This window comes from Myotis lucifugus, unplaced genomic scaffold (assembly GCF_000147115.1).
Source record: "Myotis lucifugus unplaced genomic scaffold, Myoluc2.0 scaffold_48, whole genome shotgun sequence".
Classification (NCBI taxonomy): domain Eukaryota; kingdom Metazoa; phylum Chordata; class Mammalia; order Chiroptera; family Vespertilionidae; genus Myotis; species Myotis lucifugus.
The window spans coordinates 1,874,412-1,888,661 of record NW_005871096.1 but is presented as its reverse complement, the minus strand read 5'-3'; the positions used below and the strand labels follow the sequence as shown (position 1 = coordinate 1,888,661).

At 42.5% G+C, this 14,250-nt stretch overlaps 1 protein-coding gene across 1 annotated transcript in view; it reads right to left on the bottom strand.

Moving 5' to 3' along the window:
• Positions 1–6,417: 6,417 nt before the first annotated feature.
• KCTD8 (potassium channel tetramerization domain containing 8) overlaps positions 6,418–14,250 on the bottom strand; it is a 213,466-nt gene continuing 205,633 nt past the window's right edge. Inside the window, 1 exon segment of the mRNA XM_006088463.2 lies at positions 6,418–7,756. Within this exon segment, the coding sequence (XP_006088525.1) occupies positions 7,296–7,756 (461 nt within the window). The 3' untranslated portion in view covers positions 6,418–7,295.

Sequence of the window (14,250 nt, the reverse complement as noted above, 5' to 3'; positions counted from 1 at the left end):
GACTGCAAGCTTAGGCCTGATCCCCCGGGGTGTGGGCCTAAGTCAACAGGTGGACATCCCCCAAGGGGTCCTGGACTGCAAATGGGCGCAGGCTGGGCTGAGGGACCCCCCATCCTGAGTGCACAAATTTTTGTGCACAGGCCTCTAGGTGTAGGTTATAAACTGAAAGCAATAAGTAAAGCAACAAGAAAAACAAAACATACTAAAACTCATAGATGCCGACAACTGATATATTGGTTACCAGAGGGGGAGGGGGTGGGGGAAAGTAAAAGGTAAAGGGGGGACAAACATATGGTGATAGATAATTTGACTTCGGGTGGTAGGCACACAATGTAATATGAAGATTGTGTATCATAGAAATGTACACTGAAAACCTATATAGTTTTATTAACCAACTAGAGGTCCAATCGGTGCATGACATTCGTGCACTGAGGGGGGGGGTGGTCCCTGAGCCGACCTGCATTGCAGTCCAGGAACCCTCGGGGGATGTCCACTGAGGGGTCCTTAGCGCTGCCGCAGAGGTGGGAGATGCTCCTGTCACTGCCGCTGCACTCACCAGCCGTGAGCCTGGCTTCTGGTTGAGCAGCGCTCCCCATGTGGGAGCACACTGACCACCAGTGGGCAGATCCTGTATTGAGCGTCTGCCCCTGGTGGTCAGTGTGCATCATAGTGATCGGTTATTGCATTGTTGGGTCGATTTGCATATTACCCTTTTATTATAGAGCAGCGGTTCTCAACCTGTGGGTTGCGACCCCTTTGGGGGTCGAACGACCCTTTCACAGGGGTCACCTAAGACCATTCTGCATATCAGATATTTACATTACGATACATAACAGTAGCAACATTACAGTTATGAAGTAGCAATGAAAATAATTTTATGGTTGGGTCACAACATGAGGAACTGTATTTAAAGGGCCAGAAGGTTGAGAACCACTGTTATAGAGGATGTCACCCAAACAAATTTAATAAAAAGGGAAAAAAGGAAATCATGTAATTTGTTATGTGAACTCCATCCTTTTAGAAATTACTGACTGAATTCTGTCATCATTTAAAGGGTTCTTTATTCCCTGTTTTTCCAGAAAACTGGTAGTTAGATACAGTGCTTCACCAAAGAGGCACTGATGCCTAATGTTTCTCTATGTGTGGTAAGATTTGACAACGGGATTGAATACTATCAGCCTTACCCACCCATTATAAAGATTCCCATATTCTTTGATGTAATGATTTCAGCAGTACAATGGAATATATTTCTTAGATCCATTATTTCACTAGGGTTTACAAAATGGTAATATTTTATTTTTATTACTGATTTTGCCGGGAAGACAAAGCTAAGAGAAAATAAGAAAACTGTGGTAGTCATGAAGTGTGTACTGTGTTTCTTGTATTCTCAGTCTTTTTATTCTGTGTCACCAAATAGGTGGCGTCTGAGCTGGCAAAGCTTCACTTCTGCTTCGGAGAAACAGAGAAAGGAACGTTCACACAAGCTAATGAAATGTGTCCCTCTCATAATAAATATTACACTGCTGTGCATAAAGAAAGGAGTGGTAAATTCTTATTGGGAGTTAGAGGTAGAGATAGCTGGAAAAAAAGAATGTGTGTGTGCGTGTGTGTGTGTGTGTGTGTGTGTGTGTGTGTGCAGCGCACGCAAGCACGTGTGCACATGTTGGTACATGATGATAAAATTGGAGGAAGAGAGGAGGTAGAAAACAGAGAGTTTTGATAATTATATAAGGTAGACTGTAAGTTTTCCCTAATAGGAAATGAGATGAAGGATTTTCAGCAGGAGAATATAAAAAATTGGTTGTGAGATCACATTTTTAGCAGAGTGAGGAAGGAGGAAGGCAGATCAGTATGGTTCTGATTACTGCCACAGAAGTGGAAAATGAGGAAGGTGTGAAATTGTATTTGAACTAGAGACAGTCCTTTTACTATGTGCCTCTAGCAAACTAATTTGCTTCTTCCTTAGTGCTCTGCTGCTGCAATTGGAGACTGAGGGCCAGGGAGAAAAAGAGACTGGGTGGGTTTAAGAAGAATTTACTCAAGAGCATATAAATTTGGCCCTAGCTGGCTTGGCTCAGTGGATAGAGCATCGGCCTGCAGACTGAAGGGTCCTGAGTTCAATACCAGTCAAGGGCACATGCCCAGGTTGCAGGCTCGATCCCCAGCAAGGGGTGGGCAGGAGGCAGCCTAACAATGATTCTCTCTCATCATTGATGTTTCTGTCTCCTCTCCCTCTCCCTTCCTCTCTGAATTTAATAAAAATATATTTAAAAAAACACAAAAAGAGCATATAAATTTGAATATGAAGATTACTAAACTATTTTTCGCCAATATATTCTTTAGCATAAGAATGATTACTCATTAAAATTAGTATTAAAATATATTCATTAATATTTTTGTGAAAAATTTTCTGGAATATTTTCATCTACTATATTCTTCTTCCATATTTAAACTTATATGCTTGTCTCTTTCCTCTTTTCAACATTCTTATATGTACAAATCCAAAACCCCTTTTTCATGTTTTAGCTCCGATTTTACTTCTACTATAAAGTTGTCTCTTTTCTCTAAATCTCTGTAGCAATATTTGTGCTCCTATTATAGCCTACCCCACTGCCTGCACTTTATCATAGTCATTGTGCACATACCATGTGGCATGTGGTAGAAATTAAATCTATAAGCTTGTAGGCATTTTTATTATTGCTTATTTACTGCTGTACCTTTAATTCATCTGGTAGAAGGCCTTGCCCACAGTAGGCACTCTAGAAATAGGCATAGTTTACTTTTAATTCATTTGTATAGAAAATGTACATGCGATTCTTTCAACCCTGCAGTTTTGTGATTCGTTTAACTTCTGCATGTTCTGCTTCAAAGTGAATGTTTTTAGTAACATAGAATGAAGCAGGAGAATAAATTTGAAAATAGATGTGACGTTTAAGGGTTTTGTAGACAAGTCTTCCAAATTGCTTCCTTTTTAAATGATCATAACTATTTTTTATTCTATTTTCTTAACTAATCTAAAAAAAACCACTAATATGATATTAGATTATGTTTACCGCATGCAAACAAAAGGTAAATACTGTGGAAGAATGGTAATTTTGAAGCCAAATCACTGCCTACCTAGCAATAGAGGCTAAACCACATTCATACAAGTTGAAACAAACTATAAAATATTTTGAAAAATACTCATTTGAGTCATAACTCTGTGAAGGATTAGCAACATAAGACCAATGAATGAAACTTGGCCTGCACACATTGCAAAATAGCTGCTAGCAAGCTTAGTGAGACAGGGAGAGTCTCTCTCAAGGACTGTTGGCGAGATTCTTACATTGGAAAGAATGTTTATTCAGTTGTCAAATGAATATACATTGTTTATTCATTAGTCAAAATCATTAATACCCACTGTGCATCAAAAACTGTCTACTCATTGTTTTTGCTAATTCAAAGACAAATGAATATGATCTTAATCTATATGAAAAATCTCTTCAACTAATGAAAAATACAAATCTATATTCTTATCCTATCTAATAAAAGAGAAACATGGTAATTAGCTGTACCTCCGCTACCCTTCCCATTGGCTAATCAGGGCGATATGCAAATTAACTGCCAGCCAAGATGGCGGCCGGCAGCCAGGCAGCTAGAAGTGAACAGGAGGCTTGCTTGCTTCAGTGATGGAGGAAGCCAACGTTCCCCGCCTGCTGCTGCCGGCCTCTGAGCTTGCAGTTTGAAACATTGTTATAAATATAGAAGCTAAACAAAACCCCAGAAACCTGCTTTCAGCTAGCCTGGAACTCAGAGCTGAAGTTGAAACAGTGTTTAGATTATAGAACCCAAACAAACCAGATACCTGCTTTCAGCAGCCGAGGCCTCAGAGCTGGAGCCAAGCCTCAGAGCTAAAGCTGGCCCAGAATAAAAAAAAAAAAAAAGGAGCAGTTGGGATCTTCAGTCACCCACCAGCCTGAAAAAAGCCCTCAGCCCCTCACCCAGACTGGCCAGGCACCCCAGTGGGGACCCCCACCCTGAAGGGGGTGTGACCAGCTACAAACAGCCATCATCCCCTCACCCAGGCTGGCCAGTCACCCCAGTGGGGACCCCCACCCTAATCCAGGACACCCTTCAGGGCAAACCAGCCGGCCCCCACCCATGCACCAGACCTCTATCCTATATAGTAAAAGGGTAATATGCCTCCCGGGACCGGGATCAGCGTGACAGGGGGCGGCACCCAAACCCCCTGATTGCCCTGCGGCTCTGTGTGTGACAGGGTGCGGGGCCACAACCTCCCTATCCGCCCTGCTTTGTTTGTGACAGGGGAAGGCACCCCAACCCCCTGATTGGCCCTGCTCTGTGGGTGACAGGGTGCAGCCCCCAACCTCCCCCCACAGGACCTGCTCTGTGTGTGATGAGGTAGAGCCATAACCTCCCCATCGGCCCTGCCCTGAGTGTGACAGGGTGCAGCCCCCAACCCTCTGATCTGCCCTGCTCTGTGTGTGACAGGGGGCGGTACTCCAACTCCCCTATAGGCCCTACTCTGTGAGTGACAGGGGGGAGCTCCTCAACCCCCTGATCGACCCTGCTCTGTGCGTGATAGGGGGTGGCGCCGCAACCTCCCCATCGACCCTGCCTTGAGTGTGACAGGGGGCGGTGCCCCAACCCCCCAATCGGCCCTACCCTGAGCATGACTGGGGGTGGCATTGCAACCTCCCGATCCGCCCTGCTCTGTGCATGACAGGGGGTGGCGCCCCAACTCCCCAATGGGCCCTGCTCTGAGCCCGACCAGGGGCTGCACCTAGGGATTGGGCCTGCCCTCTGCCACCCGGGAGCAGGCCTAAGCCAGCAGGTCGTTATCTCCTGAGGGGTCCCAGACTGCGAGAGGGCACAGGCTGGGCTGAGGGACCCCCCCCCCCCACCGAGTGCACAAATTTTTGTGCACCGGGCCTCTAGTATATTATAAAACAAATAATTTATACAGCAAGGCAGAATGTCTTTGAAGTTTGAAGTGCTCTGAGATCTGAGAGTGGAATGATTAATAATTCTGCCCTGAGGAATTAATGAAAACTTTGGAAAATATGTGTTATTTGAATTGAAATATGCAGTGTGGGTAAGATTTCAAATGTGAATGAAGAAGTGTGTGTGTGTGTGTGTGTGTGTGTGTGTGTGTGTGTGTGTGTGTGTGATGAGTTTACGGTATGGGTAGAGTCTTGATAAGTCACTAATAAGTGGTGTACAGAGTTTGCTTCTGGTTTTAATCTGGAAAGACAGATTGGATCTCTAGATTACAAATGGCCACAAATTGTTGTTGCTCCCATGAAGAGATAGATTAGACTTCCATATTCCTTAAATTTGAGATAACTTGCTTTGACCAACAGAATGCAGGAGAAGTGAGTTGTATGAGTTGGGAGCCAGGTTTCCAAAGGCCTTATAACTTCTGGTCTCACACTCTTGGATCACTGCCACTATGAGAGCAATTCTGAGATAGACTACTGGAGAGGAAGGGATATGCAGAGAACTGAGGCACCCAGACCCAAGCCTCGCAATGAGCGAGGCCATCATAGGTGAGTTGGCCCCTGACAACTTAGCAGCAGATTGTCCAGATGAGTAAACGCAGATAAGACCAGTGGAAGAGCAGTCAATGGAGATCAGCCAAAATTGCCCACCCTCAGAATGGCAAACTCAGAAATGGTGGTTGTTTTTAAGTCACTAAGTTTTGAAAGTGATTTTTTGCCCAAGAAAGGTAAACTAAGGTGGAGCCACTTTGTTAGTGTTTATGGGTAACCAGCTTCTCTAGCTCCAAAAATGAATGTAGATTTTTAAGTTTGGAGTTAATAATGCTTATCTCCCTCTATGATCCACGGTGCTTCTCAACTCCTATTCCAACTAACCACAGAGAAGGTTGAGCTCTATAATTCCTGAAGTTATTTTTTATCCTCTTTCAGTCTATTTTTAAATGAAATTTCATGATTTTATGCTTTCCTTATGGTGGGGAAGGTAAGGCAAGAATTGTGTGGCTTCTGATAAGAAAACTTGTTTCCACATGTGCAGCCAGGAAGAAATTTCTTATCGTTCAGGTTAACCTTTTAGCTTGCTGTTGACATCTTTGTCTCTTAATTTGTAAGAAGTAACTTCCCAATTGTTTTTGGAGAGGCTTTAAATCTGATTGTCAGCTAAAATAAAAGTTTAGTGCATTCTCAGGTGAAGCTATTTTCTCTGTGGGCTCAGAGTTTATGAATCAATACCAAGGCTCCCGGGACCAGAATCTAGCTCCATTTTGAATTATACTAAAACTCTAACTTGTCAGCATTAAGTTTGCACATGTCATTCTCTAACTTGTGATTTTAAAGAAAAATTGAAGACAATGTAAAAATTGAATATTTTAAAAGAAGAGTCCATAGAAACCAAGGAATTCTAATATATTTTCCTTTTTTAATAAATACATAAAGCTTTTTACCATTTCCCTCAGTGATTTTGATTAATATGATAGTAGGATCTTTCAGAGCATCATTATACCAATTTTCACAGCCTGATGTAAGAACTCATTTCACAGAAATAATCATGACTAGCATTAATATATGAATGTCAGTGCCATAACACAATAGTATAAGGCATATTTACACCATCTGAACATACAGAACACCATACACATACACACCAAAAAAATCACAGATCTAGAACAAACAAAACCCAATTTCCTAGACATCTTACATTAACAGGCTTTGCCTGAAACAATTTTTTTTTGCTTTACTTTTTTATAACATATTTTCTTTCCAAATAACAAACAGACCTTCCCTATGTCTTGTGATTTACTTGTAACATTGTGCTCATGCAAAAATAATACTTGTTTTATTGCAATAACAGTTAAACAGTTTTGGATTTGGGTCCCAAAACCATCATCTAACATTTTACTTGATGTTGCTTCATCCATATTGTCCTTTTAGTTGGAGTGATATGATGATTTCTTTTTAGTGAGTTACAAAACGACAAACATATCCAGTTGACCACAGTTCAAAAATCAAGATTCTAAGCTTCTTGATCATGCACGTTGTACTTTCATCCTTGAAAAATGGTTCGAATCAGACACACCACTTTGATTCAACATTTACTGGTGTTCTTCTTTTCTTTTTGTAAATATTTCTAAAAACAACAACAACAAAAAGGAATGAAAGGAAATACTGTCCCACATTAACAGCTCACGAAACGGAAGAGCAGCAAGAATCACACTGACAATTGTTAAGACACAGTCAGGTAGTGACACTGGAGTAAACATTGAATGTCATTGCAACACTGTAGGAATGTGATCATCACTACAACCCATACTTCTGTAACAGTTCGGATTGCCACTGGCGTTTCCGCTCTGGAAAATAATCGGGAATGTGGATTTTTTTAAAATCCTGAATACACTTTTTCATTTCTTCTTCTACGCTGAGCTTCTCACAGACTTTCTTTTTGGAAAGATTGGTTTCCCGGGACTTGCTGATGAGCGTCTGAAAGAGTTCACTGTTTCTGCGTTTGTCTGGTGGGGGCATCCATTGCACAGGCGCTTTTTTGGAAGGGCGATCCAAGGTTAAGGTGTTAGGCTGGTGAGCTGTGGCCTGCTGGGTGTTGGCTGGGTTGTCCTGGGGGGTGCTCGCCTCTGAGTGGCTGTCACAACTGGAGGTGGAGAGCTCATTACAGGAAGTCCCACTTTCACTTCCTTTATCTGTGACTTTGTCATGTTTCCTGTCTTCATGTTCTTGTTTCGGTGACACCATTTTCTGAGATGGCCCTAAAAAGGATAAAAAAGAGTAGAACAATTAAATGAAAAGTGAAAAAGTCAAATTAAATAAACTTTATTTCTTTTTTGTTTTAAACCAAGAATATTTATATTAAGAAAAATGCTGTTTGTTGAGGGATTAAATACAACACTCAGTGCTGTTAGTCTACCTTAAAATATGCAGCATGCTGATTAATTATTTATAACATAAAGTTTGGGAGGTTTGCCTAAGGAACATTTCTGCCATAATGGGTCATCCATAACTTTATGTTTAAAAGATTTTTGCTAGGTACTATTTCCTGAAATCTGAAAAAGATATCACATGTAAATATTCCGTAACCATGTCATTAGACACTTAGTTCGTTTCTGTTCTAGCTACCAACATTGGCTGTTCATTCTGCCATTATAAGAACAGAGAGTACCATTGCTCACTTTTATAAAGTAGCAGCATTCTCCAGGCCCAGAGGCACAATAGCATCATTTATGCTTCCCAGGGGGTGGCTGGTTTGAATCTTATCCTCCGTCTTTTAATCTTGTTTCCTGTCTATTTCCTTGGGGGAGAATTATGCAAGTGCTATAGACATATATGTGCCTACTATTATGGTGAAAAAAAGTATAGTTGAAATACAGTGTTCTCTTAAAATACAAGGCTTACCATTTGAGGTAAATTACCTAGGAGGACAATTTTCAGAAAGTGATAGTTTGCTAAGATAATTATTTCAAATACACAAACAGTTTATTTCCAAGAGAGAGTGTATTTTATTCCCCCTCGCCTCTGCTGTGAGATTATGACATCTATTTAACATTTATTGAACACCACCACATACCCAGAACTATAATAAAACCTGATTAACTGGAGCCTAACCAATCAGAAATATTAAATTACCCAAATTTGGCTTTTTTAGTCAACTTTTATGAACAAGTTACATAAGTCAGAATGGGGGATTCATCAGTATTTTTGAACAGTTGCCCCAGGGGATTCTACTGTGCAGGCAGAGTTGATAAAAATTGGTCTAATTCATAGGGACTCACCTGAGCCACATATGGAATTACTTGGAAAGATTAGATTATTGATGTCTTGGTATCAATCCAAGATGCCCTGCTTTAATGGGATGCCACCTGGCCATTGGGCTGTTTAACAGATTCAGGTGACTTCAATGTGCAGCCAAAATTATGAACCTTTTCTAAGCCTATTACATGTGCAGTGAGTTCATAACCAGTATGAGTAGTTATATTACTGAGAAGGGTGGGAAAACAAACCAACAAAAATACTTTTTACCAAAGCACCTATTATTTGTAACTTACTGTTTGGGTGCTAACATCAATTTCCTATTTAAAATCAGAAGAAACAAAAGTTGATACCAAACATTCAGTTGAGTCGGATTAAAGATTTAAAAAGCTTTAGAACTTTTTGGAATGATGGAAATATCCTGTATCTCGATTGTACTGTTAGTTACAGGATTGTACACATTTGTGAAAACTGACAAAATTACATAGTTAAAATGGGTGAGCTTTTCTGTATGGAAACTATATCTCAATTAACCAAAAACAAACAAACAAACAAAAAAGCCCTAAACACCTTATTAAAGGATATGTACCTATTTGAGGGAAGGCCTAGCCATTATTTCATACCTGCTTTTTCTGCAATAGAGTATACCTAAAACAAATGGTGATGTTTATAAATGCTTAGTACAAAAGTACACTAGTACATTTCAGAAGCATTTGCAATCATGGATTAAAGAAAACAAAAGCAGCAGCTGTTTTGCAGTCTCTGCCATCTATAATAATAAAAGCATAATATGCTAATTAGAGTGGACATCCTTCCGGTCGTCCTTCTGGAACAAAGCTGGGGCTGCAGCTGCAGGATCCAGGCAGCCACCAGTGGCTGTGAGGGAGGGATCCAGGCAGCCGGGGCTGCGAAGGCCTACTCTTGCACGAATTTCGTGCATTGGGCCTCTAGTGACATTATAAAAGCAGAGAGTACCATTACTTAATTCTACAAAGTAACAGCATTCTCCAGGTCCAGAGGTGTAATAGTATCATTTATGCCTCCAGGGGGTGGCTGGTTTAAATCTTATCCTCTGGCTTTTAATCTTGTTTCCTGTCTATTTCCTTGGGGAGAATTATGCAAGGGCAATTATTCCAGGGTAAAAGAGAATGGAGGTGAGCCTGAGGGGAGGGAATGAATGAGGTGCAGTTCTCACATCCCTAGCTGACTTACTTACCCTGAGGCATTCTGAACCCTGCTTTATCCTCTGTGGTGGTTGTGCACAAGCTATGCCCTTAGGGCCCCTTGCCTTCTGGCTGTCAGTTGGATTCAATGACAAAGACTGGCAACACTATGTCTCACCCCAGAAATTCTGTCATCTGGTTGCCTCCCTGGACCAAGAGGCACATCCCTGGTCAGCAGTTCTCTCTACCTCCTTCTCACTTCTCTCCTTTTCCCTTCTCTCTCCATCCCTCTGTCACCCTTCTTTCCAGATCCCATTAAAATGAGGCTCACATCTTCAGGCCTACCGGTGTTAACCATGTCATTGTAACTGGCCTGAGGGTATTGCCCACATTAATGCATAATGTCAATAGTCAACTTTTCTCAAATCACCCAATTCGGTGTGCTTTCTCTTTCTTCCAGAGCCCTGTCTGATAGACCCACACTGGTCCCCAACCATCCTCTCCAATAACTAGGTGTATGTTACTTGTAGGATCAGTTTTTAGTGGTACCAAGTTTTTGTGGCAATAATATTGAACGTGTTTTGACCTGGAATCAAATTCTAGCTCTTTAGCAAACAACCTCATGGCCTTGGAGCCATACTTAGCGCCTCTAAGCTTCAATTCCCTTATCTGTAAAATGGGTATTAGTACTTTCCTCATACGGTTATTTTGAGATTAAATGAAATACCACACAAAGGTTCTAGCAAAATAATGCACAACAATCAGAGTATATCATTGTCATTTAAAACAATTCTGACAGGTGTTCAGTCCCATCTCTAGAGATTTTACATTTGCAAAGGGTTTGTATGTACATGTTTACATAGAGGCCGGTGTGGTTGGAGGAGCTGCAGCATCTGTTTATCTCATTATCGTTATGGATGAATGTGATCCACGCTAGTGTGATGCTCACAAGCCTAGTGAGACATAGGATATAAATAAATGCTTTCCATCCTTTCTGTCAATTTTCTGCATTACTTTAACCAGAAATCCCTAAAGAGAAATCTACAGTTTTCATTCCCACTAATGACTAAGGAATTAAACTGCAAATACCTGAGAAAACCAATTTATATTTAAGGAGAAATGAGAAATGAGAAATAATTTCATGTTAATAGGCACAGGGAGAGAGCATTAGACAGAAACACCAGGCAAAAAAAGAGTAACATCTGAGTGGAAGACAGTACAGAAGGAGGACACAGGTGATCCTTGAACAATGTAGGGGTTGGGGCACCCCACACACAGTTGAAAATCCATGCACAACTTTTGACTCACCCAAAGCTAACTGCTCATAGCCTACTGTTTACCAGAAATTTTACTGGTAACATAAACAGTTAACACATATTTTGTATGTTATATGTATTATATACTATAGTCTTACAATATGCAGTAAGCCAGAGGAAAGAAAATGTTATTAAGAAAATTATAAGGAAGGGAAAATGCATTTTCAGTATTTTTCTATTTATTGAAAAAAAAAATCTGTGTATCGCTGGACCGGTGCAGCTCAGACCTGTCAAGGGTAAACTGTCCTAGATAATACAAAATCAAATGTTTCCTTCTGTTTGTATTCACTGGGAGGGAATGCTTAATGACATACCCTAGGGAGAATACAGAGTTTCATAAATTCCATGCTTTAGCTAGATAAATTATATACAGTTATTATGCCTAATGGCACTACAATTTATTCATGAAAATAAGTCTCTGCACCCACCACATGCACGTGCGCATGCACGCACACACACACACACACACACACACACACACACATTTTTACACACACACACACATTTTTATTATGCGCATATTTCTCTTCAATGAGGGAAGAGCCTTGGAAGAAATGGGTTTGAACTTGGTGCACTTACCAAGTCCTATTGTGCTGGTCACGTAACCTCTTTACTATTTGGTCCTTGCTGGTTAAAATTTTGGGATTGGCCCCTAAGTTCATTAATGTAATAAAGTTGTAGAGTTCTAAAGTATCTTATCTAATAAAGAGGGAATATGCTAACTGACCCTCACACCATCGCAAAGATGGCGGCACCCACAACCAATAAGGAGGGAATATGCTAATTGACTGCCCCACCCTCAAAGATGGCGGCACCCACAGCCACAAGATGGTGGTGCCCAGTCCCCTCAGCCCTCCAGCTGCCCAGGGCCGGCCCGAGGCACAGGCAAGCCTAGGATGGCAGCTTCCCAGCCAACTAGGGCTGCCCGAGGCTCAGGTAACCAGGGCCGGCCGAGGCTTGCGCTACCAGCAGTGGCAGCAGCAGAGGTGTGATGGGGGCATTGCCTTCCACTGATCGCTGGGTCGCCTCCTGCTCCTGAGGGCACCCGGACTGTGAGAGGGGGCAGGCCGGGCTGAGAGACCCCCCCTCCAGTGCATGAATTTTCATGCACCAGGCCTCTAGTATAATACATAAGAAGGGATTTTCCAGGAAGTAAAATTCTAATCAGATATTAAATATAAAACATTAAAGAGTTACCATTAATAAAAATTACCTTTTAGAATGGGGAAACAAATTCAATTTCCACTAAAGTACTTCACAGAATTACAGGCTCCAGGATAACTTTTTAAAGTTAATCAGTGGGAAGAGTAGTCCTAGAAGACATTATTGACTCACATTTGTTTCATTAAGTCTATTCTTGTCAGCAATGACAGCAAGAAGAATGATTTCTAATCCAGGAAGTAAAATTCTAATCAGATATTAAATATAAAACATTAAAGAGTTACCATTAATAAAAATTACCTTTTAGAATGGGGAAACAAATTCAATTTCCACTAAAGTACTTCACAGAATTACAGGCTCCAGGATAACTTTTTAAAGTTAATCAGTGGGAAGAGTAGTCCTAGAAGACATTATTGACTCACATTTGTTTCATTAAGTCTATTCTTGTCAGCAATGACAGCAAGAAGAATGATTTCTAAAGCAGGACAGTGTGGACTGGCTGGGCTCACAACCCTACCTTCTTTGCATCTCTATTTTCTTCCTTTTTTAAAAATATATTTGTATTGATTTCAGAGAGGAAGAGAGAAGGAGAGAGAGAAGGAAACATCAGTGATGAGAGAGAATCATTGATTGGCTGCCTCCTGCCCTTGCAGCCCCACACTGGGGACTGAGTCTGCAACCTGGGAATATGCCCTGACTGGGAATGGAACCATGACCTCCTGATTCGTAGGTCAATGCTCAACTACTGAGCCATGCTCACTGGGCAGGGTCTCTGTTTACTTAAGTTTAAATTTCATGGAGTTGTGACAAAGATTACATGAGTCAACACATGTAAAGTACTTAGGACGTATCTTGCATGGGTACTTGCTCAAAATGTTAATTATTATTATTCAGCATAAGTACCCAGTGTTATTTGGCCATAGTATGGCATATTTGTTTATCTAAATACTAGAGGCCCGGTGCACAAAAATTTGTGCACTCAGGGGGGGGGACCCTCAGACCGGCCAGTGCCCTCCTGCAGTCTGGGACCCCTTGGGGGATGTCCACCTGCTGGCTTAGGCCTGCTCCCTGGGGGATCGGGCCTAAGCTGGCAGTCAGACATCCCTCTGGCAGCTCAAGAGCCCTTGGGGATGTCCACTTGCCAGCGGGAGCAGGCCTAAGCTGCAGTCGAACATCCTTAGCATTGCTGAGGAGGCAGGAGAGGCTCCCGCCATCACTGCTGTGCTGGCAGCCGTCAGCCTGGCTTGTGGCTGAGCAGAGCTCCCCCTGTGGGAGCACACTGACCACCAGGGGGCAGCTCCTGCATTGAGCGTCTTCCCCCTGGTGGTCAGTGTGTGTCATAGTGACCAGTCATTCCCAGTCATTCTGCTGTTAGGGTCAATTTGCATATTACCATTTTATTATATGCCTGGTACATGGGTGGGGGCTGGCTGGTTTGCCCTGAAGGGTGTCCCAGATCAGAGTAGGTGTCTTGCTGGGGTGCCTGGCCAGCCTGGGTGAGGGGCTGAGGGCCGTTTTCAGGTTGGCCACACCCCCTTCAGGGAGGGGGGTCCTGCTGGGGTGCCTGGCCAACCTGGGTGAGTGGCTGGTGGCTGTTTGTAGGCTGGCCACAGCCCCTTCAGGGTGGGGGGTCCCTGCTGGGGTGCCTGGCCAGCCTGGGTGAGGAAATGAGGGCTGTTTGCAGGCTTGTCAAGCCCCCCAGCAGGGACCCTCACCCCCTAGAGGGTGTGGCCAGCCTGGGTGAGGGGCTGATGTCTGTTTGCAGGCTGACCACAACCCCTTCAGGGTGGGGGTCCCTGCTGGGGTGCCTGGCCAGCTTGGGTGAGGGGCTGATGGCTGTTTTCAGGCTGGCCACAA